Source organism: Papio anubis, chromosome 12, assembly GCF_008728515.1.
Source record: "Papio anubis isolate 15944 chromosome 12, Panubis1.0, whole genome shotgun sequence".
NCBI lineage: Eukaryota > Metazoa > Chordata > Mammalia > Primates > Cercopithecidae > Papio > Papio anubis.
The window spans coordinates 8338083-8362238 of record NC_044987.1 but is presented as its reverse complement, the minus strand read 5'-3'; the positions used below and the strand labels follow the sequence as shown (position 1 = coordinate 8362238).

The window sequence follows — 24156 nt, the reverse complement described above, 5'->3', positions numbered from 1 at the left end:
GTGTGCCTGGGGAGGGAGGCGCTGCCCTGCAGCCTCAGCCTGGGGTGAGATGACACTTCCACGGGGACTGCAGGAGTAGAGAGGGGTGGCAAACAGCAAGCATGGATGCACAAGCCACAGCAGGGGCTGGGGCCCCCGGTGTCCTGGGAAGCAGTGGCCAAGCTGGTGATGATGTGGAGAAGTAGGAAGGGTCGGAGAGAGCCTGGAAGCAGAAGGCAGTCAGGACAGGGACCAGCTGACCCCAGAGGCCAGGAGTCAGGGCTCCCGAAGAGAAAGGATGGAAGGAATGGAGCAGGGAAGAGTGAGAGTCAGTGTCCCAGAGCGGAAGGAGTTGTGGGTTCCAGCGGCAGGCAGGAGACAGGTCTCTGGGGTCCCTAGGCCCAAGATGGCTGGGACCCCCCGCCCCGCTGCTCTGACTACACTAAACCCTCAGGACGGGGGAGGGCAGAGACATTATTGGCCAGCACAGGCCTCCCTACCCCCTGCTGGGTTCCCTCCCCAGCTAGCCAAGAAGTCCCTTCCCCCACCCCCTGCCCAGGGCCATTCTCATCATCTCCTTCCGTACCTGCTTCCAGCCCGGCTCCCGACTTCATTTCTGAACCTGTTTGGAAATAAAGCAAGCGTCTACAGCCAGGGCCTGGCTGGCCAGGGTGGGGTGGGACTGGGGATTAGCTGCTTGAGGGGGGCTGGGTGAGGGGTTCCTTTCCCAGTCATGTCTCTGGGACCCCCAGCAGATCCAGACTAGCCCAGTTGAACTTGGAGTTCATTCAGACTGACTTAGAGACTGGAGGGGCTAGGGACCAGAGAGAGAAATCATGTCTCGGAGGGGTCTGGGAAGGTTGGGGTGAGAACACTTGGGGGAGGGCATGGGGGTGGGGGCACCAAGGAGAAGACATGGAGGGTAGGCAACAGGGGACCAGGAAGGTTTGGGATGATGTGTGGATGATATTATGCAAATTATGTGCAAAGCATTATGCAAAGCAGCATCTATTAGGGAAGAGGTGTTGGGAGATACTGTGTGATTTGACCCATAGGTGTGGTCCACTGAGGCCTGGGGACCCTACTGAGACCACCCACTTGGCCTAGAATCTCTTGCTGAGCCTGACAGCCTGCGAATGGGCCTTTACCTAAGAGGGTGTCAGAGACTGCCAGGACTGAGGCCTCCTGGGCGCCCAAGGCCCATCCAAAGGCCCAGGCCCAGCTGAGCACGAATCCCTGGTCCACCATGGCTTAGCCCCTGCTGGCAAAAGGGCAAGATTGACCACCCCTCTCAGAACCCAGCTTGCTGCTGGCTGTGGTGGAGCTTCCGGAGCCACCCCTCCGGGCCCCTCCAAGGCTCCCCATCCTGCTGTCTGTGCCTGAGAGCTCTGAGCAGACCCCGGAGATCTGAGCATCTTTGACCAGGGGCTAGTGGGGTGAACCTTCTTCCTCCTCCTTCTCACCCACCCGGCTGCTTTGCCCAGTGCTGTCTTTGGGGCACAGGGGTCCCTGTGCCTCCTAGGTCTGCAGGTGGTGTGAGCCCAGCCCCCGACCCTAGGGATCTGGACAAACAAGCCCGACCCCTTAGCTTTGGAGTGGGTGCCCTCTGTGGGACTTCTGTCTGAGTAACTGGATGGGCTTGTCATCTTCACTGTGGCTGGGCCAGGTTCCCAGCACACCCATGCCAGTATATCCACGCTCCACCCAGGTGTGACACCTCCCAAAGGGCACTTTGGTGTCAGACCAGGGCCCACGGTGGAGGGCAGGGCACAGAAGCCAGGGCCTCTGGAGGCTGCTGGGCAGCTTGTCATTGCCACCCGCCTGCTCATTGCTGTGGCCACCTCCTACTGAAGTATCGCCCTCAAGGGCTGCCACTCTGAGCTGTGTGCTTCCCTTTCTTGGTTCCTGGTGGAGGCTAGTGGCCCTTGCTTCAGCGAGAGCCTGGCTCAGGAGGCTTCTGGCTGGCTAGGCTGTGTGGTCGGCCAGGAGGAGCACTGTGGCTTGTCCTTGGGCCCCGGCCCACCTTGCAGCCACCTGGGCCCTGCCCTAGGCGAGGAGAGGGCCCCTCTGGTTCCATCGTTCATCGTTCCCTCACGGCCCTGGCAGCTCTCACCTTGCTCCTTGAGCCGGATGATCTCAGTGTCGGAGCCGAAGCTGTTCCAGGCCGTGCAGTTGTAGATGGTCTGGAAGTCGGCCCGCACGATGTTACTGATGGTCAGGGTGGAGATGACGCCCTCCTCGGTGCTGATGGTCTCCACTGTGTAGCGCCCCGATGTCCCCGACTCCAGAACGTTCTCCTTCCAGGACCAGGCCTGTCCGGGGGCGCAGAATCAGGAGCAGACTCCACCAGAGGGGCCCAGGACACACCCACACCAGAGTCACAGTGCCACTGCCCTGCTCATGTTCATGCTCACTGCCACACACTAACACATGTACACTTGGGTATGTATGCAGGCGCACACCCCACACACCACAAATACGCACACATGCAGGTGCACACACAACACACATCACCACACATGTGCATGCACAACATCCCACACAGCGCAAACATGCATGTACACATGTGCACACACAACACACAAACACATGTCAATGCACAGCACCACACACATGGTCAACACATTTATATACATACCACACACCACAAACGTGCACCCACTATAACACACACAACATACACATACCACCAATGTGTATACACACAGGTTTGTGCACACGCACCACAAACATGCATACGCAAGTACATGTACAACACACATAAACATGCATCACAGCATATGCACACACCAAATCACACACATTACATCGCACACATGCCTTCATACATGTGCACATGCCACAACATGCATACACACATCACAATACATGCACATCACACTTCACACTAAAAACATGATACAGACATGTACATACACATGGCAGACACGATACCACATCTACACGCAACGCACAGACACTCCCCCAAATACATGTACACATGCACACACACATCAAGATGCACACACTATATGCCACATACAATACAAGCATGCTTACACGCATGTATGTACCACAACACACACTGCAACACATGTACGCATTCGCCATACGCCATCATGTGTACATACAGGTACACACACTATGACATACACACACACCATGTGCTCTCACACACAAGTACACACACCACCGACAGATATACATGTTCACATATGCTATGACACACATACATGACAACACACCCACACCACACATGTACACAATCCACAAGCACAAGCACACACACATACTCCGGGGCATCCTCAGAGGGTCTTTCCATCCCAGAAGGGGGCCTGGGGAGCATCCTTCGGGGCAAAGTGGGCACCCTGCTGGCCTGCGCCCTGTGCCTCCACACAAGTGTCCCCTGGGACTGCGGCTGCCTGGGCGGGTGTGAGTTAGGACAGCAGCCCCATGAATGTGTCTACCTGTGTGACATTGTATGTCTGTGTGAGAAATGTGTCTACAGAGCTGTGTCTGCGATCACCTTTGTCTACCTTAGTTTACAGGGCTGCTGGTTAACAGTTTTCAGAGCCGGCCACATACACTGTCTGCACCTCATCGTGTAAGCGCCTCGCACACCCTGGTTCAGGGCTGATGAGAGGGACTGAGTTTCTCAAACTCGGTGCTGTTGTCATGCTGGACTGACCCATTCCTGGCTGCGGGGCTGTCCCAGGCACTGCAGGATGTCAGCAGCACCCTGACCCCTACACACCCGGTGCCAGGAGTATCCTCCAAGTAATGACAACCAAAGTGTCCCCAGGCACTGCCAAATGTCCCCTGGGGCCAGCGAGAACCGCTGGCCTAGAATCAGATATTTCTGGAGAGAAGGTGTGAAAATGTCCAAGAGTGAATGGAATATTTGACAATGAGCTTGTGTTACATTTATAATTAAAAACATTAAAGAGTAAAATGAATGACGAGGCATAGGTATTAGTTTTATTTGTGAATTCTTGCAATTTTTTTGTGAATCTTTCAGAAAGCGAATGAACTGAATGCTTGAGAAAGTGTGTAGCGGCAATAATACTCTAATAATATCTTAGTTTACAGGATGACAGTTTCAACTGGTGCAGCCTGGGTGTCAGCCCCCGCATGCACGGATTAGGAGTGACCTCAGCTGCTCCATGTCTGGGCCAACCCCACCCTCCCTGCACTGCCGCCTTGTGAAAAGGTACAGCTGCCCTGCCCACTCCACCCCGGGCAGTCTTCTAGCAGGATTTTGCCAGACACTGGGAATTACTACAAATAATAGTTTTCCCCCAGTAGTGCTATAAAATGCTCACTTTTCTTTGTTTTCATGCCTGAGATCCCTCCAGTTTCAGATGGATTTGGGTACAAGGCTCTGACCCTGGATCACTAAAAATACAAAAAAACTAGCCAGGTGTGGTGGCAGGTGCCTGTAATCCCAGTTACTGGAGGTCGAGGCAGGAGAATTGCTTGAACCCAGGAGGCAGAGGTCGCAGTGAGCCAAGATTGCGCCATTGCACCCAGCCTGGGTGATAGAGCAAGACTCTGTCTCAAAAAAGAAAGAAAGAAAGAAAAAAAAAGACTCTGCCCTCACCTTAAACTTTGTTGTAGAGACAGGGTCTCACTATGTTGCCCAGGCTCATCTCAAACTCCTGGGCTCATCTTCCCACCTCAGCCTTCCAAAGTGCTGGGATTACAGACATGAGGCTCCGTACTCAGCAAGACCCTCCCTTTAAAAAAATGCAAATACTGGCTGGGCACAGTGGCTCATGCCTGTAACCCCAGCACTTTGGGAGGCTGGGGTAGGAGGATCAATTGAGCCCAGGAGTTTGAGACCAGGCTGATCAACATGGTAAGATCCCGTCTCTACTGAAAATACAAAAATTAGCCGGGCATGGTGGCAGATGCCTGTAATCCCAGCTACTCAGAAGGCTGAGGCACGAGAATTGCTTGAATCCAGGAGGTGGAGGTTGCAGTGAGCCGAGATTGTGCCACTGCATTCTAGCCTGGGTGACAGAGCGAGACTCTATCTCAAAAAAAAAAAAAAAAAAAAGGCAAGCAAATACCTGGTAGGAGGTGCTGAGGGTGGACTCCTCAGTTGCCTTAGCTGCATTGCAGGGATAAGTTCTTTGAAGAAGAGAGGGAGACTGGAATGGTCACTTTAGAGGGGATGATTGATAGGTAACAGGGCAGGCTACCATGGACAGTAAAGGCCGTGGAGACCTGGCAAGGAGGACTCAGGGAGGCACAGAAAGGAGTTGCTAACTATTAACTGCACTCTAAGATTTTGCTAAATAGTGGCCTGGAGCCCAGGATAGGGAAGAAGTCATTTGTCTTTTCTCTCCACTACCCTCGTGTGCCCCTCTGCCCTTAGGATGCGGAATTTGGTCAGCACCGTTCATGTCAGAGCTCAGCAGAACGGCAGATGAATCCTGGGAGAGCACTGCCTATTCTGAGAAAGGCCTGCAATTTTGTCTTCGCGACGCTTTTCCAAGACAGCCAAGGCAGGTATAATTTTCCTCAGCAAGGAAAAGGAGCCTCGGAGGTGTGCATTGCCACTGCCTGGCTGGCCACCCAGCTATTGGCAAAAGTGACCGTCTGGCTGCTGGCCCGGCCCCCGCCCGCCCCTGGAGCACTCACGATGCGGTCCGGCGGCGGTGTGCTCCGGATGAAGCACTTGATCTGGCCCTTCTCACCGTGGAGGGCGTGCTGGGTCTGGGTGCTGGAGATGATGGGGGGTCCTGTTGAGAGACAGCGTCCCATTAGGCACCTGGGAAGGGCACGTCCCTGCTGGCGCCCTCTTGGGTGGGTTCAGAAGTGTATTCATTAATCCAAGCATTCAGCAAACATTTGCAGAAGGCCTGTATGTGCAAGGTAAAGTGCAAGGTAGGGACTCAGAGATAAATTAGGCATTCAGTCATAAACCTCTCAAGGGATCATGAGTGAATGCTTCTAAGTCAGAATCCCCAGAAGATATAAATAACTGTAATAAAAGGTGGTGAGTCTTAGTACTACAGGAGCGGTGCAGATAAAGTGCTAACCGACTTCAGAGGAGAGAGAATAATTCTATCTGGCGGACGGGGAAAGCTTTAGGGAGGAGGTAGTAAGCCTGGAAAGGAGGTGGGAAGGTGTCTGGATGAAGGAAGACTCCCCCCGCCTCAGCCAGCTGCACCCCTGCAAGCCATTCCTTAGACATCCAGTAGAGGGCGCCCTTGCCTAACAAACGGGAGGTCCTCGGCCAGCCGGGCCAACGGGAAGAAATGGTTGATGTCCCCCTCCTAAGGGCGGGAATCACCCTGGATGGGTGGAATGCATACGCTGTGAGGCCATGGCTCCCAAACGGACCCCAGTGTTATATCACAGAGTGTGGCACATGTTCATGGGTGTCAGGTTCTGAGAGCACCTGTCTCATTCACCACATTGCACAGCCAAGAGAGTCTGCCTGGTGGAGGGGAGCCTGTTCCCCAGCACCCCCTGTCCAGTTCCTCCTGTTACCTAACCCAAGTCTTTCCCGTGTGACGCCTGCCTGGCCGTGAAAGCCAAAAGGAGCCGCTAGTTTAGCTTCGCTCTGCTGGCTTCCTGGCTGGGCTGGGTGTTTGAAGGATGGGTGTAGGGACGGAAACGGTCATGCTCCCTTTTCAGTCGCTGGGGTAACAGTTGGGACTTAGGTGGTAGATACCAGAGGAAAGAGAGCTGGGAGCAACGCATCTGGAGAACAGGCAGAATTATGCTGGAAACAAAACAAAAATTGCTGCAAACATAATTGCTGTTTATTAGCCACCTTAATTAAAGCAGATTTGCATTTCTATGAGTAGCTCCCAGCCAAGGGAGAAAAGGTACTGGAGACACTCCGGTGACTTCTGTTGGGTCTGAGAAGACAAAGGGCTTGGGGCAGCCTGAGGTGGGCGTGGGGAACCCTCCATGGCTTTAAGAATGGGCTGAGCGCTGCCCTCCTTCCTACAAATCCTTTAGCTCCAACAGGTCTAGGACCCAAAGAGATGAGGAGATTGATGTTTTCGGAGCCGGATGGTGCTTTGTTTTGCTGCTGGACTAAAAGGTGACGATACGATAAAACCTTTTCTGGTCAGGCGTGGTGGCTCACGCCTATAATCCCAGCACTTTGGGAGGCTGAGGCGGGCGGATCACAAGGTCAGGAGTTCGAGACCAGCCTGGCCAATATGGTGAAACTCCGTCTGTACTAAAAATACAAAAATTAGTCAGACGTGGTGGCAGGAGTCTGTAGTCCCAGCTACTTGGGAGGCTGAGGCAGGAGAATTGCTTGAACCTGGGAGGCAGAGGTTGCAGTGAGTCAAGACCGCCCCACTACACTCCAGCCTGGGCGACAGAGCAAGACTCTGTCTCAAAAACAAACAAACAAAAAAAACCAAAAAAAAAAAAAACCGACAAAAACCCAACACATACACACACACACACACACACACACAACCTTTTCCTTGTGCTTCCCAGGAGCTAGGAATTCCCTGAGGGGTTTTCAGGATTCTAAAAGGCATCATCAAATGCATCTGCTTCTTAAAAGAAAACAAAAACCAGGATAAAGGGAAACAGGGTGAGGGTTAGTAAGATTTCTCTCCCCTTCCTGCAGATACCTGATTTGAGCCAAATCGGTTGAGGTCTGTGCCAATTTCTTTCCCAAAGGATTGCTGCGCTGGCCAGCAGTTGTCAAAAACCTGATCTCATTTGAATGCTTTCATAGCACCAGCTCCCTCCAGCCCATGCCCAGGTCCCATCCACTGGGTTTCACCCTCCCTCTGCCTGCTCTGCAGAAACAGGGACAGACAGTTCACTCCCAGGAGGGTCTGGTGGGCTCCTCTCCAGGGCCACTGAACTTATCCCCCTGCCTCCAGGTGTGTGAGGCCACCCTAGTCCAGCAGAAATAAATGAGCAGCTTCTTTGCTTCCCTCCAATCCCTCCAGCTTTTCTCTGCCTGGAAGCCTCGGGGAGCTTGTGCTGGCAGGGGTGGAGGCAGAGGAGGGGAGAGAAAGAGACCTGGAGAGTGCAGATTCAACCTTGGTCAGCACCAGGAACTGGGTTTCAGTGTCCTCCCCATCCAAGAGAAATGTCCCTCCAGGCCTGTGTTCCCCAGGGGGCATTCTGTCCTCAAGAAATCTCTTTATATCTCCCTTGGAAATGCCTGAACATCTAAAGTGACGGCAGATGTCAGCTCCTCCTTTATCCACCTGCTTTTTCCCAGAAACACCAATGCTTATTTAATGCTCCAGGCTTGGGGGCCCTGGAGTGTGTGAATGAGCGTGAGGGTTCTGGGCTGGTTGGTCATGGGGCCAGCAGAGCAGAGCCGGCTGCAGGCATGGACAGCCTGACTTCCGAGTGCCCTGGCTGGTGCGGGCTGTGTGGAGGCCGCTGGTTTCACTGGGGCCTGGAGCTCTGAGCCGAGTGTCAGACACCTGCGCTGAAAGGAAAAGGCTGCAGCCTGTGTTGCCATGGATATACGGAGGCGCGATCAGATGCTGTTATTTTTAGCCCTGCAGTGCCAATTTATTGGTGGCGTCCTGGGGACACGCAGGAAAGGCAGGAGGGCTCTGATTCAGGGCTCTGCCAGGACAGGTGGCTGGGAACGTGCTGGGGTCTGGGTAGACTCAGCCTCCCTCTGGGGCTGCCACGGCTCTGGGGTAGGGGGAGAGGAATGGAAATGCCGGGGGATGTGGGGGGAGCTAGTGAATGGGGACAGCAGAGAGGGCTGAGGAGACACCAAGCTGATTTTGGTTTTCTAGCGAAGGGAATTGATGAGGCCACCAGCAGGTGGCTTTCTGGGTAGAGAGGACGCTGAAGCCCACTGAGCTCATTTGGAGACCTCAGCTGGCCCCTCCCTAAGGCCCTGCTCTGGGGCCAGGACCCAGATGCCCTGCAAACGTTGGTGGCTCAGTTCCTGCAGGGGCCCAGAGCTTTGGGGTTTTCATCTGAGGCAGGCTATGGTGGGAACAGGGGCCTCCCAAAGGGCGGCGGGCATGACAGAGGTTTGTGGGGAGCCTTCGGAAATGGCAGAGGAGTCGAACTGGCAGCTTTGTTTTTTGCCTGTGGCCAAAGCACCTGATGGGGCAGGGATGTCCGCATTTGTGTCCTGGTGCCACAGCCTTCTTGGGTCTGGCCTGAGCCAGGTCCCAGCTTCTCCATGACTGTCTATACCCCATCATCCAGGCCTGGTCTGACACCCTTGTCCCTACACATTTCATGTAATAGTCATTCATCTACTAACTCCCACCGTGAAAAGACTCCCCTGCTGTAATTATTTGTATTATATATAATGAGACATGCTTCCTGCCCTTGAGGGGGCCCCTGAACATGTGGCCTCGTGGAGATAGTGACAGGGCTCCCTGGCTGGGTGGCTCACACATAACGGAAAGAGGCTGGTCAGGAGGTGCAGAGATGCTCTCTTGAATTCCCATGGGGCCAGGAGAGGTGGCTCCTGCCTATAATCCCAGCACTTTGGGACGGCGAGGCAGGCGGCTCACTTGAGGTTAGGAGTTGGAGACCAGCCTGGCCAACGATGGTGAAACCCTGTCTCTACTAAAAATACAAAAATTAGCTGGGCATAGTGGCACATGCCTGTAGTCCCAGCTACTCAGGAGGGTGAGGTTGCAGTGAGCTGAGATCGTGCCACTGCATTCCAGTCTGGACAACAGAGCGAGACTCCATCTCAAAAAAAAAAAAAAAAAAAAAAAAAATTCTCATGGGCCAAGGCCATGGTGAGTGGATGAAATACATTGGCCACCTAGTGACCTCTGATGCTTTTTTCCCTGGCCAGGATAAAATTCATCACCCACCAGTCTTAGGGCTGAGACCCCTTTGAAGGTAACGAACAAAAAGAGAGGTGACCAGAAAACTATCCAGGCCCTTCCTCCCTTGGCCTGGGTCTGACAGGGAATCCAGGAGGTGGACCTAATTGCTATCTACCCACACTTGGAGGTGACAGCAAGGCCCAGAGCCAGTGACAGCTCCTTTGGGGCAATGCCAAGATGCCTGAGGTCCTTCTTCCCTCCCTCAGGCCTGGCTCACCCCAGTGAGGGTCTTACCATTGACAGTGAGGGTCACCTCTCTCTCCCCGGCTCCCACACGGGGCACCACAGCCCGGCACACGTACTTGCCCGCGTCCTCCTGGCGCACGGATTTGAGGGTCAGGGTCTTCTCATTGCTCAGGACCTAGGAGAATTGGCAGGCTCAGACACCAAGAGCAGGCGGAGGGGCGCGCTCCGTCTCTGGGAACAGGGCAGCTGAGAGGCTGGCCTGGGGTAACTGACGCAGTCTCCGGCATCTCCGTAGGAAGCAAGGTGGGGAGGAAAGAGGCCAAAACTGTCCTGGCACAGACAATGCCTATGGGCTGTACAGAGGAGACTCCACCAGCAGAGAGGCCGCCCCGGGTGGCTGAGGATGTTGCATCCCAGGTGCAGCCCTGTGGGCTGGGGGCACGCGGGGGTACATGTGCCGGAGGAGGGGGTGCCTGCCTGGGGACTTCCAGGCTTCCTCCTACAGGAACCTCCCTGTACCTGTGGTGGCTTCTTCTCTCCCAGGCTAGCCATGGGTGACCTGATCCTACAGCTGAACTTCTTTGAGAGCCCCTGGACCTGTTTTCAGAGTCATTTTCAGGATCCCTTTGGGATATAGCTTGGAGTGATGAAAACAGGCTCTGGCGTGAGCTTGGTCTGTGTTCGAATCCTGGCTCCAGCAGTGAACACCTGTGTCTGTCTGGTCAGTTGCTTATCTTCTCAGATGCTCACGTTCTGTCTATGTGTGGGGCCTGGCAGGATAGTGCAGTATCTGCTACGTAACAGGCCACACAAAGGTTGGTTTCCTTCTGGTCCCCCTGCTTCCCCACTCGAGGCTCTGCCCGCTTCTTCTTATGTGAGGACACCTGGCAGCCTCTCATGCACTGAAGAATACGTAAGTCTTAAAAGAGGAACACAAAGGCCGGGCATGGTGGCTCATGCCTGTAATCCCAGCACTTTGGGAGGCCGAGGTGGGCGGATCACTTGAGGTTGGGAGTTTGACACCAGTGTGACCAACATGGAGAAACCCTGTCTCTACTAAAAATACAAAATTAGCTGGGCATGGTCGCCCGCGCCTGTAGTCCCAGCCACTTGGGAGACTGAGGCAGGAGAATCTCTTGAACTCGGGAGGCGGAGGTTGCGGTGAGCCAAGATCACCCCATTGCACTCCAGCCTGGGCAGCAAGAGCAAAACTCCACCTCAAAAAAAAAAAAAAAAAAAAAAAAAAAAAGGAACACAAGAAAGTGAAGCCCAGGTTCAAGGCTAAAGGGTGGCTTTATTTGGGGGAAGTTACAAAATTTCTTTCTTTTCTCTCTCTCTCTCTTTTCTTTTTTAAGGTCTTGCTCTGTTGTCCAGGCTGGACTTAAACTCTTGAGCTCATGTGATCCTCCCACCTCAGCCTCCTGAGTACCTGGGACTACAGGTGTGTACCACTGTGCCCGCTTGAAAAGCCTTTCTAGCGCCTTCCCTCCCAGCACGTTGGTGACCACCAACTTTTCTTATAAGGTTTAGGACAGGGCAAGACTGCAATGGCTGAATGTGCTCAGGGTGGGACAGGCACATAAGGGTGCCTGGGTTCCCCCTTCTCTTTCTGGGGTCTTTCTCCCTGTGGCTTACACTGGAGGCTGACTCCCCCAGTCTAATAGTGAGAGAGGCCTGAGCAGCAGTTCCTTCTTGCCCCACTGTCCCCCACCCCCTGCCAGGGCTGCCCGAAGTCTGAGCTGCAGACTTACCACTCCAGAGCCCCGCTTCATCCAGACGATGGTCAGGGATGGGTTACCGGTCCAGGCGCAGCTGAAGACGGCATCAGAGCCCAGATCCACGAGCAAGGATTGCGGTTCTGTGGTCATCCGGGGCCCAACTGCAATGCGGGGAAGAAGGAGACAGGTTTGGGTGGCTGGGGAGCTCTGGGATCCTCCTTGCTGCTGCCTCCTTTTCCCCCCAGACCTTGACTGGGGGAAGGGAGGCAGCAGGGTACTTGTGCCACCTCAGTCGCTTCCATTTTAGTCCTCTGCCCGGGCGGGGTCTGGGGTCTGGGACTGGGACTCAGGAAGTAGGGAGGAGACCCCTGTCCCTGAGGCTTCGCCTCTCTTGGGCCCACGGAGGTGGTCGGCAGCGTGGGGCCTGGGAAGAAGGTGCTGGGGACCAGGTTCTGCCTGGATTTACCCCCAGGGCTCTCATCCCCTTCCCTCTGTCTGGATCCCAAATGGTGCCAGAAAGTTGGGGAAGCCCTTCCATCCCAGCGGCAGGCATGGGCCCTCCTCCTGTCCTGGAGGTCTGGGCCCTTGGGATCTTCATGCCTCTGCCTTCAAGCTGGCTCCCATCTCCTCCAGCCTCAGCTTTCATGACTTGGAATTGAGTGACCGGTGCACCTCTGGGGTGGGATGGGGGCTCTGAGATGCAGGGTGATGGAGGCAGGGCTCTTGTGATCCACTCCTCCTCCCCCAGCGTTTCCCACTCAGTGCTCTCAGGCCACCCTCCTATTCCAGCTATTCCGGTCTCTGTGTCAGCCCCACTGCAGCAGAGCAGCCCTGGGTTCCACTTCCCACCCCTCTCCTAAGCATTAAAGAGCTGAATGCAGGCTCCTCTCCACCTTGTCCAGCATGTCTGGAGCTTCCTGTAGACCCAGCTTGGTCTACACAGTGGGGGCTGTGGGGGGATTCCAGGCCCAGGGTCCAGCCTTGGCCAGGCAGGTCTCAGAGTGCTCCTTCCAGGGAGCAGACAGAGCCTGAAGCCTGGTGCCAGGAGACTGGGATTTGTCCCCTGATGTAAAAAGGGAGTAACAGCACTTTCTTCGGAGGCTTCAGGGGAGAGGGGAAGGGTCAGATTTTTTAAAGTTTGTAAAAGCGAGTTTAAAACTGTAAGGGGCAGTGTATGAGCTAATGATGCTTGTTTTGAACACATCCAGCCAGTTAGTCCATGGCAATGTGCTACCTTGCTGTGGGTCCCTGCCAGCCTCCAGTGGAAAGGAGGGGATGGGCCAGGCGCGGTGGCTTACGCCTGTAACCCCAGCACTTTGAGAGGCCGAGGTGGGTAGATCACAGGGTCAGGTCAGGAGATCTAGACCATCCTGGCCAACATGGTGAAACTGTCTCTGCTAAAAATAAGACCATCCTGGCCAACATGGCGAAACTGTCTCTACTAAAAATACAAAAATTATCTAGGTGTGGTGGCAAGTGCCTGTAGTCCCAGCTACTCGGGAGGCTGAGGCGGGAGAATCTCTTGAACCAGGGAGTCAGAGGTTGCAGTGAGCAGAGATCTTGCCACTGCACTCCAGCCTGGCAGCAGAGTGAGACTCTGTTTCAAAAAAAAAAAAAAGAAAAGAAAGAAAGAAAAAGAGAGTATATCCATGAGTCCCCTCAGTGGAAGGCAGTGGAATGTGTGGATGGGCAATGGATTTGGTCATTGCCCAGGTTCAGTTCTCATTTGGCCACTTACTGTGTGACCTCAGACCTCCATCTCCTCATTTAGATGATGGGAATAATAATATCTACCCATGATGGCCTGCATGCTTGTGCCCCCTGTCAACCCTGCAATTGAGCTCATGTGATCCTCCCACCTCAGCCTCCTGAGTAGCTGGGACTACAGGTGTGTACCACTGTGCCCGCTTGAAAAGCCTTTCTAGTGCCTTCCCTCCCAGCACGTTGGTGACCACCTACTTTTCTTATAAGGTTTAGGACAGGGCAAGACTGCAATGGCTGAATGTGCTCAGGGTGGGACAGGCACATGAGGGTGCCTGGGTTCCCCCTCCTCTTTCTGGGGTCTTTCTCCCTGTGGGAGAAAGTTGAAATCCTCGCCCCTGTGGGATGGTAGTAGGAGGAGGAGCTTTGCGGGGAGCAGGGGGATTAGATCATGAGAGTGGAGCCCTCATGATGAGATTAATGCCCTTGGAATAAAGGCCCCAAGAGCTTGCTTTTCTCTTTCTCTGCCATGGGATGCCACAGCAAGAAGGCAGCTGCCTGCAAGCCAGGAAGAGAGTCCCCACCAGAACCCACCATGATGGCACCCTGATTTCAGCCATTTAAGTCACCGAGTCTATGGTAACATGTCATAGCAGCCCCAGCCAAGACCCTGACTCATGGGGTCATTACGGGGATCGAAATAAACATGAAACACCGCACAAAGCAGGTTTTTGTTGAGTGCAAAGCATCCTACGTCATGACGCATGAAACTTGTGTTGTGTGCAATGAATCAAGCCCTGGTTTCTCCAGCTCTAAGCAGAAGCCACCGGATGCCTGCTCGCCTGGGGAAGCCTGCACCACTGCACTCACAGTAGACGTCAACCGTGCGGCTGAGGTTGGTGCTGCCCAGGGCGTTGGTCACCTCGCAGGAGACAGGCTCTGAGAAGTACGTGTAGTCCACTGTGGTCCTGTACACCTCTCCAGATGCCTCCTTGATGATCTGGCCCCGCTTGGCCCACCTGCAACAAAGGCCAGGGGCTGATGTGGGCCTTGAGTGGCAAGGCCAACCCTCTGGGAGCTGGATGCATCCATCCCATGGGAAAATGAAGCCTGGGGTGGGCGGCAAGTTGTGGGGGTCCTATGGGGTCCCTCGAGGGGAATCTTCACAGAGGGGCTTCTTCAAGGGCTCAGAAGGAGTTGGTTTTGCTCCCACCCAGGCAGTTGTGAAGGTGGCGGGCTTTGGTTTGTGGTCACCAGGCAGTCAGTGGCACTCAACAAGTGGGTTATTCTGGAGGGGGTGAGTGGATTACTCAGCTGGTCAGCCCATCTGCTGGCTAGATGATGGAAAATCCAGCTGTCAGTGGGCAGACAGCTGACTGTCCTGCTCTGAACTAGATCATGGGCCCCTTTGGAAAAGAAGGAGGCCAAGTCCTTGACCTCAAAGGCCAGGGTCAAATGGAGCACACCCCTACATGCATGCTCATACGTGTGCACGAGCATGCACACACACACACTGACAAGGCGAGAAGCTGTAGGAGAGGTATGCCGTAGGGGTTCCATCTCCCATCCAAACAGTGGAATACTAATACCCATCAGTGAGCGAGTGGCCCTGGCTGCCCCTCTTTCCTCTCGAGCAGCTCTCAGCTCTCCTGTCCTGTTCTGCCTCCTGCCTCCATGGGGTTCTGCATGGTGCCTCCTCACCCCAGAAAGTCCTCCCAGTTTCCCCAGATGACACTTGCTCTTCTTCCTGCCTGGCCTCTGCCCTTGCAGCCTGGCTTTGCTCCTCTGAGGCAGTGGTTCCATCAGCACTGGATTGGTGAGGGGATGTGAGTCTTAAGGCTCTTTTGTCGGCCAATCGGTACCATACAATAAGGGAGGACAAGAGGCCTCTGACTTGCTTTGGATCTGGTTCTGGGGCAGTGACCCCTCTGTTGGACCAGTGACCCAGCAGCCTGCTGTGTGCAGGAAGCACTGGAGCCTCACAGGGGTGTATATGTGTACACATGTATGTGTGTGCATGTGTGTGTGCAGGTGTGCATATGAAAGTGCATGTGCGAGTGTGCATGTGTGTGCATGTGCATGTGTGTGTGCATGTGTGAATGTGTCCATGTGCACGTGTGCATTCGTGAGTATGTGCATGTGTGAGTGTGGGCATTGTGTGTCCATGTGCATGTGTGCATGTGTATGTGCATGTGTGTGGGGGTATGTGTGAGTGTGTGCATGTGTCCGTGTGTGTGCATGTGTGAGCATGTGCATATGTAAGCATGTGCATGTGTGTCTCTGTGTGTGCATGTGTGAGTGTGTGCATATGTGTGTGTCCGTGTGTGCATGTGTGTGCATGTGTGAGTGTGTACATGTGTCCGTGCGTACATGTGTGAGCATGTGCATGTGTGTATATGTGTGTCCGTGTGTGTGCATGTGTGAGCGTGTGCATGTGTAAGCATGTGCATGTGTGCATGTGTGTCCATGTGAGTGTGTCCATGTGTAAGCGTGTGCATGTGTGTCCGCGTATGTGAGTGTGTCCATGTGTGTGTGCATGTGTGTCATGTGCATGTGTGAATGTGTTCATGTGCATGTGTGCATGTGAGTGTGTGCGTGTGTCCATGTGCATGTATACATGTGTGTGTCCATGTACATGTGTGTATGTGTGAGCGTGTGCATGTGAGAGTGTGGATATGTGGGTGTGTGCATGTGTGGGCGTGTGCATGTGTGAGCGTGTGCATGTGCATATGCATGTGAAGTTGGGGGCTTCCTTACGGATCTCCAGGGAAAGAGTTCTCCGTTTCCCCTGGTTTAATCCTATTCTGGCCAACATTCTGTTTTTGAAACCATGGAACTTCTCTTCAGGCTCCTCCCATTGCAGGTGAGGTGTCTTTCGGGGAGTTTGTCTTTCCAGAGCTGCAGCGGCTCGTTGCCTCCAGAAGCGTCGCCCCGCAGCCTCTGCTCCCTGGAACTGCAGTGTCTCTGCCCCCTGCTTTGCCTCCCCTTTATCTTATTCCTGGAGTCTTTCCTGGCACCACAGATGCCGTCTCCTGCCCTTCCCTCCATTAGCTTCTTGCCTCCGTCTGGCCCATCCAGCCCCGAGAGACGGCTGTTTCTCGGCATCACACAGAACACCTAGGCTGGCACCACGCAGTTGTTATTGCAAATTAATATTGGGTAATTATTAAGAACACAATTAATGATAACAATTGTAGTTTAACAACAGAGCAAACCATAGCTCCCTTAGAGCTTAAGGAGCTTCCCAGTAAGCTATTATGTGTTACTCATGTGTCGTTTCAATTTCTAACTTTAATTTAATGACCAGACTTAAGAGTCAAGCCGGCCCCTGCCTGCGGCAAATGAATTCAGTTCCAGGCACAGCTGGGGAAGTGTGTCCAGCCCTGCAGTTCCTTCCACCCTGCTGAGGCGAGGGGGCCAGGTGGTGGATGCAGCGGGAGGCCAGCCGGGTAGCTGGCTGGGCTGGGAGGACAGGGATCCCCGGCTGCTCACAGCTCTGGGTGCCGGGCTGGGGCTGGAGGGTTTGGGCGCAGGTGATTGGGCCAAGCATGCGTCTTCCTCAGGGCTTCCTGGAGAAGACTCAACTCTCTCCTCTCCTTTCCTTCCAGGGCCCCTCACCAGGAGCATCATGGAGGGTGGAAGCCCCACCTGCTTGGCCCCAAGTTATCAGCAGAACTGCTGCTGGCTCCAGGCGCCAAGGTTCCCTGCCCTCCCTGTCCTCTCCTCTCATGGTGAGGGAGCCGGAGAAGGAAGAGGAAGGGGCCCACTGTCGGGGCTGGGTCTTCAGGAGCCCAAGCCAGGCCTTCTGGGGAGGTGCCTCCGCAGCTGACAGAGCCCCCAGCTCACATCTCGCCCAGCCGGTCTTTCTTCCCCTTCTGCATTGAAAAACCCTCTGAGGGGTCCCTGCCAAAAACACAGACACTCAAACCACTGCATCCACGCAGTTGGCCAAGGATCCAGGCCAAGAGCTAAAGAGCGAGTCCCGCCCCACCCTCTTTGTGCCTCTTCTGATTTTGGTGCAGTTTCTTCTTCCCTGTCCTTTCTCTTCGTCTCCTCCCCTTTCCCCAGCTACCTCCCCCGACTCACTGTTGCTTCCCCACCTCTCCCAGCCCCTCTGAAAGTGGAGTCAATTTAAGCCTCTCCCAATCAATGTCTAATTTGGTCTGAACAAATGTAAGATGATTATTTATATCACAGAATCAGGGGACCCAGCATGTCACAGCAGCCAGGTTGTCCTCAAATAGCCCAAAGTCTCATCTCTGGTGGGGGGGCCACATCCCGCTATCTGCTGGGATAGCTGAGACTCTCAGAGGAAAGGGCCCCAAAGCACTTTGGGCTCCTGGTCCCTGGGAGCATCTGCAGTGACACCCTCATGCCACTCAGGCCTCCTTCCCAGACACGGGGATGGAGGAGGGCGTTCTCTCTAGTTTCAGAGATGACAGCCTCTTAGTGAGAGCAGGGAGGAAGTTATCAAGATGAATGAAAGTAAAGAAACAAAGATTCCTGTAATCTTGTCAGTTAGTTGGGAAAAATCAATGTACTTATGTGATGAGATTTGCTTATAACTTGCTTCTTGGATCCCAACATTGTATCTGAACACCTGGCTGCTTGGTGAGACCTTGCTGGAGTGAAGGGGCTGAGCGAGTGTGGGTGGGTGCAGGCGCCCACCACCTCCCTTCTCCATGGCCCCTCCACCTCCTCCCTTCCCAGGCCACTCCAGCTCTCTGGCATTAACCTGGGGGCCGGAAGGCTCCCTGAAAGCCTCTGGAGTCCTGTAGGGAGATGACCCCTCAGTGAGGTGTTTTCAGGGCCCTTCACTAATCAGAAGGCCATGAGGGAAGGTGACCAGTAAGAACTAGAGAGTCTCTGCAGGGCACCCTGCGCTCCCAGCCTCTCAGCTCCTGCTTGGTATCGGACGGGCTGGCTGTGATACTGTGAGCTCCAGGGGAGTATGAAAGGGAGGACCCACAGGCCACCTGTAGCCCAGGGAAACCTGCATGTTCTCTGCTTATTCATTAACTTTTCAGCTTGCAAAAAGCAAACTTCGGAATTACAGAAAAGTTGCAAGAATAGTCCCATTAACTGCCACCCTCCCATCGCCCAGATTCACCAGTCGTTAACATTTTCTCACACGTGCTTTGCAGTGACCTCTCTTCTCCTCCCACCTTCTTCTCCTTCCTATTATTGCTGTTCTGCTTTTGTGAGGTTGGTGACTCTGGCAATCGGGCCCAGCACTTGGTTTCCTGGGTGTTTGCTCAACCTTTCTGGGTCAGTAGGCAGGTGTGTGTGGGGGGAGGCAGGCCTGGGGGGGGAGGGGTCAGGTCCCAGGGCGTGCAGCCCTGCTGTCTGCCCAGCCCACCCATCACTAGGTCCCCAGGTGACCGGAGCCTGGCAGTGAGGGGAAATGAAAGTTGAAAGTTGTGTGTCCTGGTCTCTGGGGCACCCAACAGGCATTCTAAGGGCGGCTGTGAGGGTGAATCGGGTGCTTACGGGGCGGTCTGTGAGTGTGAAGGGCTGCCCTGGGAAACTAGCATGACAGGTATTTTCTGGGCATGTTGTACCTGGTGTTTAGGGATCAGAAGCAGAGACCTGGGAGCAGACAGAGGAGAGAAGCTGAACTTGTACAGAGGAACCCAGGCCTGGCAGGTGCGGCGTGGACGCCCAGGGCCAGGAAGTCTCATCGGGCTCCTCTCCTGTATCTTCAGTGGCTTCTGAATAGATGCCAGACCACAGCCAAACCAGACTTGCCCCCTGGACCTGGCTGGATCCACATGATTCCAGGGAGCTTGGAGTCCTTGGCTCAGAAGGGACCCTGGAGGTCACCTGATCTTTCTTCTGACTCCAGTCAAGCGAATGGTTAAATTGGACAGGACAGTTGGATTCATCCTATTTTAAAATATCCTTGGAGATAGGGACTGTGTGCTCTGCCTCTGTCTGGGTTTCTGACTCCAGTGCTGCTTAATTGTGCACTCTGCAGGGAGCACCTCCTCATGTCCAACCTGAATCCCTGGCTGTCCCTGTGGCCCATTGCCTTCCATTCTGCCCACTGGGGCCACACTGCCTCTTGTCTTCCCTGTTCTCCACTCCCCCAGGCCAGCTTATTTCCTAGGCTGGGACCATTAGTATCATTGGCCTTTGCAGATGCTGCATCTTAATGACCCAGATCAACGGTAGAGGTGACACCTGGGCTCCACCCCCAAGCCTCGTCTGGTGGAAAGAGATCAGGCAGAGTCAGGGCCATGGCACGTTCCACATGGCACCCAAAAGGAGGTGAGTCTGCCCTTGAGTGCATCCAAGGTTGCTTAGTCTCCGAGAGTCCTGTGCAGTGACAGTGCCCAGGCAGAAGGGCGCCCAGAGGAGCAGCCCTGTGTGTTTACTGCATCAGTCAGACACATTTAAGGACTATCTGGTTTATGCCATGTGCTGTGCCGCATGCTGAGAGCCATCAGTGACTAAATTGCAGTTCCTGCCTTCATGAAGCTCTGTCACGAGGCAGAAACAAGTTAAAAAAAAAAACAACAAAAAACAGGGATGCTTTGGCCGGGCGCCGTGGCTCACACCTGTAATCCCAGCAGTTTGGGAGGCTGAGGCGGGAATATCACGAGATCGAGATCGAGATCAGGAGATGGAGACCATCCTGGCTAACATGGTGAAACCCCGTCTCTACTAAAAATACAAAAAAAAAAAAAAAAAAAAAAAAAAAAAATTAGCCGGGCACGGTGGCGGGCGCCTGTAGTCACAGCTACTCGGGAGTCTGAGGCAGGAGAATGGCGTGAACCCAGGAGAGAGAGCTTGCAGTGAGCCGAGATCATGCCACTGTGCTCCAGCCTGGGCGACAGAGTGAGACTCCGTCTCAAAACAAAAACAAAAACACACACACAAAAAAAACAAAAAAAACCAAACAGTGATGCTTTTATCCATGTTGTGAGCAAGAGACACACAGGGGCCATGAGCATGTGTGATCCCGGATGCTCACTGGACCGGGCTGGGGCCCAGACATCCTGACCCACCCAGGTGAACCAGTTTGATGGGCACAAGACTAGAACGGAGGTTCTGATCTTGCTGCTTCTCCTGGTTGTTCTTTTTTTTTTTTTTTTTCTCCTGAGCCTTTCCCACGTTCGGAGTGTGGGATAAACACACTGTTTAAATAGATAAACAGGCTATTCAAGCAGAAGGCGTGAGTCCTGCTTCCTCCAGTGGAAGACGGCACGTGCATGCACAGAGGAGAGGACGGGTCCACCCGGCCACCAGGCAGCCAGGTGCAAGGGGAAGGGAAGAAGGCTACTGGACACGCGATGTGGACCAGGCACACACTGCGGCCATGCTAAGGACCCTAAGTGACATCCCACCTGAGAGGCATAGGGGTGGGGGCCAGTGGCCAGGCCGGGCCTCCTCAGCAGTGACTCTCACCTGTACTGGGTGACAGCTGGGTTGGCCTTTGCAGAGCAGTGGAAAGTCACGACGTTGTCCTCCAGCACTGGCTGTGGCTCCACCGAGAGGTTGACCAGTGGGGGGTCTGCAGGGAGAGGGCAGTCACTTGTAGACCGGAGAAAGAATGGGGGCAGGGAGATCCTGGGTGACTTGGAGGGTAGAGCCAGAGACTCCACCACCCAGGAACCCTCAGAGCAGCCACCACCCTGGTGGTCTCCAGGAAGTTGGGGGCTCCATGGGAGGTGCCTGCTTCAGACAGTCCTGGAAGTGGGATCAGGGCTCCCCCGTGGACTTGGGGCCTGGTGTTGACACGAACCCCAAGCCAGGAAGCCTCAGCCTTGGGTCCAGGGGTTTCCCATCCTCCAACTTTCGGGCAGAACAAAATACTCCAGGAAGGAGAAATGGGAAGAGGGGTGCAGGGCAGAGAGGGGCGGGTGGACACTCAGCCTCACTTCAGTGCAAACTGTCTTTGAAATGTCTGTTTATTATCTCTTTTCCGTAAAGGTTCTGGGGCATTTGTTAACTTGAAAGCGGCATTTACACCCTTTCATCAGCCTAATCATCTCCACTCAGTCCTGGCTGGTGGCCCACGGCCTCAGCTCCCCAGGCTGGGGCTTGCTTTCTCATTTGACATGATAAGAAACCAGGCTCTGAAGTGCTAAATGGTGGGAGGGGGAGGAGACAGAAAGTCAGAGAGAGAAAAAGTCAGGGGGACAGGAACCAGAGACACAGAGACACACAGAGAGATCTGTACAGAAGGGACAGGAGGCTGACAGTGAGACATGTACACAGAGGAGAGACATGGAGACCACAGAGGAAGAGAGAGTGTGTGTGTGTGTGTGTGTGTGTATCTGTGTGTGCATGCGTGTGTATATGTGTGTATGCATGTGTGCATGTGGGTATGCATGCGTGTATGTGTGTGTGTGTGTGTGTAGAGAGAGAGAGAGAGAGAGACAAAGATGAGGAAGTGACAGGGACAGAGAGAGACATAGGCTGAGAGACAGAAAGACACACACATAGAAATTGAGAAGTGCAGAGAAAGGGTGAGAAATAGAGACAGAAATCTAGAGAAGCAGAGAGCAGAGTGATGGAGAGATGGAGAGACTGACCTGTTTGCAGAGACTGTGAGTCAGACAAGGATTTCAGACCAAAAGCAGAAAAGGCCACAGAGACCCAGCACACAGGGCCCAACAATGATGGTGTCAGAGAGAAAGACCAAGTGAAACAACGAGGAAAAGGAGGAGCAGACACTGCAGGACAGAAAGATGGAAACAGCTCGAGAGGGCTGCAGTAGAGAGGCAGAGAGGTGGGAATGGCTTCCGTCAGCCTGGCCCTGCCCAGCTCAGGGGCAGGTGGCTCTGGACCCTCTCCAGAGGCTGGTGTCACCCCCACTGCTGGGCTCCCGGTGGCCCCCAGGCCTCAGCACCCCTGGGGCATCCACACACCGAGGGAGGGGGGATGATGGGCCAGTTCCCATCCTTCTTCCCTGTCATGGCCCAGATGTCTGGCTGAGTTGAGTGGGCAGCCCAGGACCTGGTCCCCATGGACAGGCTGGGCCCTGGGCCGCATCTTCTGGGTCAGTCCCCACCAACAAGCAGAGCAAATTGCAGGAAAGTCACGAGGACTTCCAGGGGTCCAGCCCATTTCCAGAAGAAGTAAAGAAGCCAGTTTCTCAGAGGCAATGAGGAAAAATGCTGGTCTCTCTGGGTCCCCATGGGGGCACCACAAAGGGACCAGTTGGCCCAGTTGGTCTGGGCTCTGGTTGGGACTACAGTGGGGTCCTGACACCCTCAGAGAGTCATACACTCAGCCTATCGGCTGCAGACCGAGCCGGCCTTACCCTGGAGCTGGGATCACATAACTGCTCAGCCGCCCTCTGCCTGCTGGTGCCCAAGAGGAACCTGCCTCCCCGCCTAGTGCCAGGCACAGGAGCTGGCCTGGGAGATGGCCCCAGGGGCTGCACTGGTATCTGCCGGCACTGGGAAGAGAGCTCTGTTTTCTGAGTAGCAGGTGGCCGACTGTGCTGGGCAGCCTGTTCTCCCACATTTTCCCCAGTTCCAGACGGGGGACCACAAATCCAGGACACGTCTGCTCCTGGTGCGGCCGGCCTGCCTGCCTTTCGTGGGGAATTACAAGGGAAGTGAGGGTATTTCTGTGATCTCGATCCCAGTTTTAAGGCGTAATTCAAGTGGTCACAAAGATGGAGTGACAAGGAATAGCCACAAGAACTCTCCTCCCACCCCCAGAACCCCCTGGCCTCTCCTCGAAGTTGCACCCTACCTTCCAGGGCAAGGCTGAATCAGGAGCCCCAGCCCTCTTTCCGTGCAAGGCTGACTGGCTGAGCTGGGCGTCCGTGGGACCCTACGTAGCGAACATGACACCCAGAGGGGAGCCTGCAGTTCGCCATGGGCTGGAGAAGCAGCGGAGGCAGAGGCACTTGGGAACTGCCACCTGGATCCAAACGCATGGCCGGCCCATGCCCTCGCATTATGAAGGCCAACGCTGGGAGGTGAGTACCTACCTCAAGTCTGTTTTGAAGAGGCGAGTGCCAGTCCCATAGACTCGAGGGACCCATCAGAGAACTTGGGGGGCTGTTCCAGGAGGCCCTTCCCTCACCTGGGGGTCCTTTCTAAAGTGATGAGGTCTGAGAGGCAGGGAGGTGGGGCACACACCTGCTGTAGGACCTTCCTGCTGCCCGATGCCTTGTCACACCCCTGCCATGATCAGCTCACCGTGAGGCCTCTCTCCTGCACTTTCCCTTCCTCTTAGCATCGTCTTTGTGGTGATCACCTGCCCTGAAGCGATTCACAAGGGTTCTACACTCACTGGCCTTATCTGCACCTCCACCCCAAGACCAGAGGTGCCCAAGCTTCTCTCTCCACTTCTGCTGGTGTACAGAATATAAATTTTCAGGAGTCTGCCAAGCTCCAGAGGTATAAATAGTTTATGTCATATCCAACTATTAAACATGATTTTAATCCCACTTGTGATGTCGGCAGCGTAACTTGCAGGAGGGCAGCGTTGATGTAGCTGGTGGAACTGAGATCACATTGAACAGATGTTACAGCTGAGAGTCTGTTAGTGTTTCTATCCACCCGTGTGTGCGTGTGTGTGTGTGTTTTCAGAGGAAGTAGTACACGGAGGAGAGGGTGGGAAAAGAGAATCTTCATGACTCAGTGATTTTATAGCACATTCATTTGAAACTTGGCAGCTGGACACAGAGTCCAGATGTGGTGAGGCTTTGGGGGTGTTAAGCTTTCTCTCCCATTACTCAATCTGAGGGCTTTGTCTTCCGTTGGGTAACATATGAAGACCAAGAGAAACAAACAACAAATGTGCTT

At 54.4% G+C, this 24156-nt stretch overlaps 1 protein-coding gene and 1 long non-coding RNA gene across 6 annotated transcripts in view; one reads left to right on the top strand and one right to left on the bottom strand.

Moving 5' to 3' along the window:
* The window catches only part of LOC100997412 (kirre like nephrin family adhesion molecule 3), a 39782-nt gene that overhangs the window by 11209 nt on the left and 4417 nt on the right, over nucleotides 1-24156 (bottom strand). For 2 of the 4 annotated variants that reach the window (XM_031653877.1, XM_031653879.1), the window contains exons 2-8: nucleotides 20795-20900; nucleotides 14255-14403; nucleotides 11717-11844; nucleotides 10014-10140; nucleotides 5605-5705; nucleotides 2093-2291; nucleotides 566-601 (exon numbers count right to left, since the gene is read on the bottom strand). In XM_031653877.1, coding sequence (XP_031509737.1) covers nucleotides 566-601; nucleotides 2093-2291; nucleotides 5605-5705; nucleotides 10014-10140; nucleotides 11717-11844; nucleotides 14255-14403; nucleotides 20795-20900 — 846 coding nt within the window. The remainder of the gene's footprint in view (nucleotides 1-565; nucleotides 602-2092; nucleotides 2292-5604; nucleotides 5706-10013; nucleotides 10141-11716; nucleotides 11845-14254; nucleotides 14404-20794; nucleotides 20901-24156) is intronic. The other 2 variants (XM_031653878.1, XM_031653880.1) reach the window with 1 other exon arrangement.
* Nucleotides 16030-23891, top strand: LOC108582080. 2 transcript variants are annotated; one of them, XR_002517362.2, is made up of 4 exons: nucleotides 16030-17115; nucleotides 18957-19654; nucleotides 23103-23324; nucleotides 23585-23891. It is a non-coding gene; the product is annotated as an uncharacterized LOC108582080 (long non-coding RNA). The 2 variants fall into 2 exon arrangements; XR_001895274.3 differs by lacking the exon at nucleotides 16030-17115 and having other exon boundaries at nucleotides 18808-19654.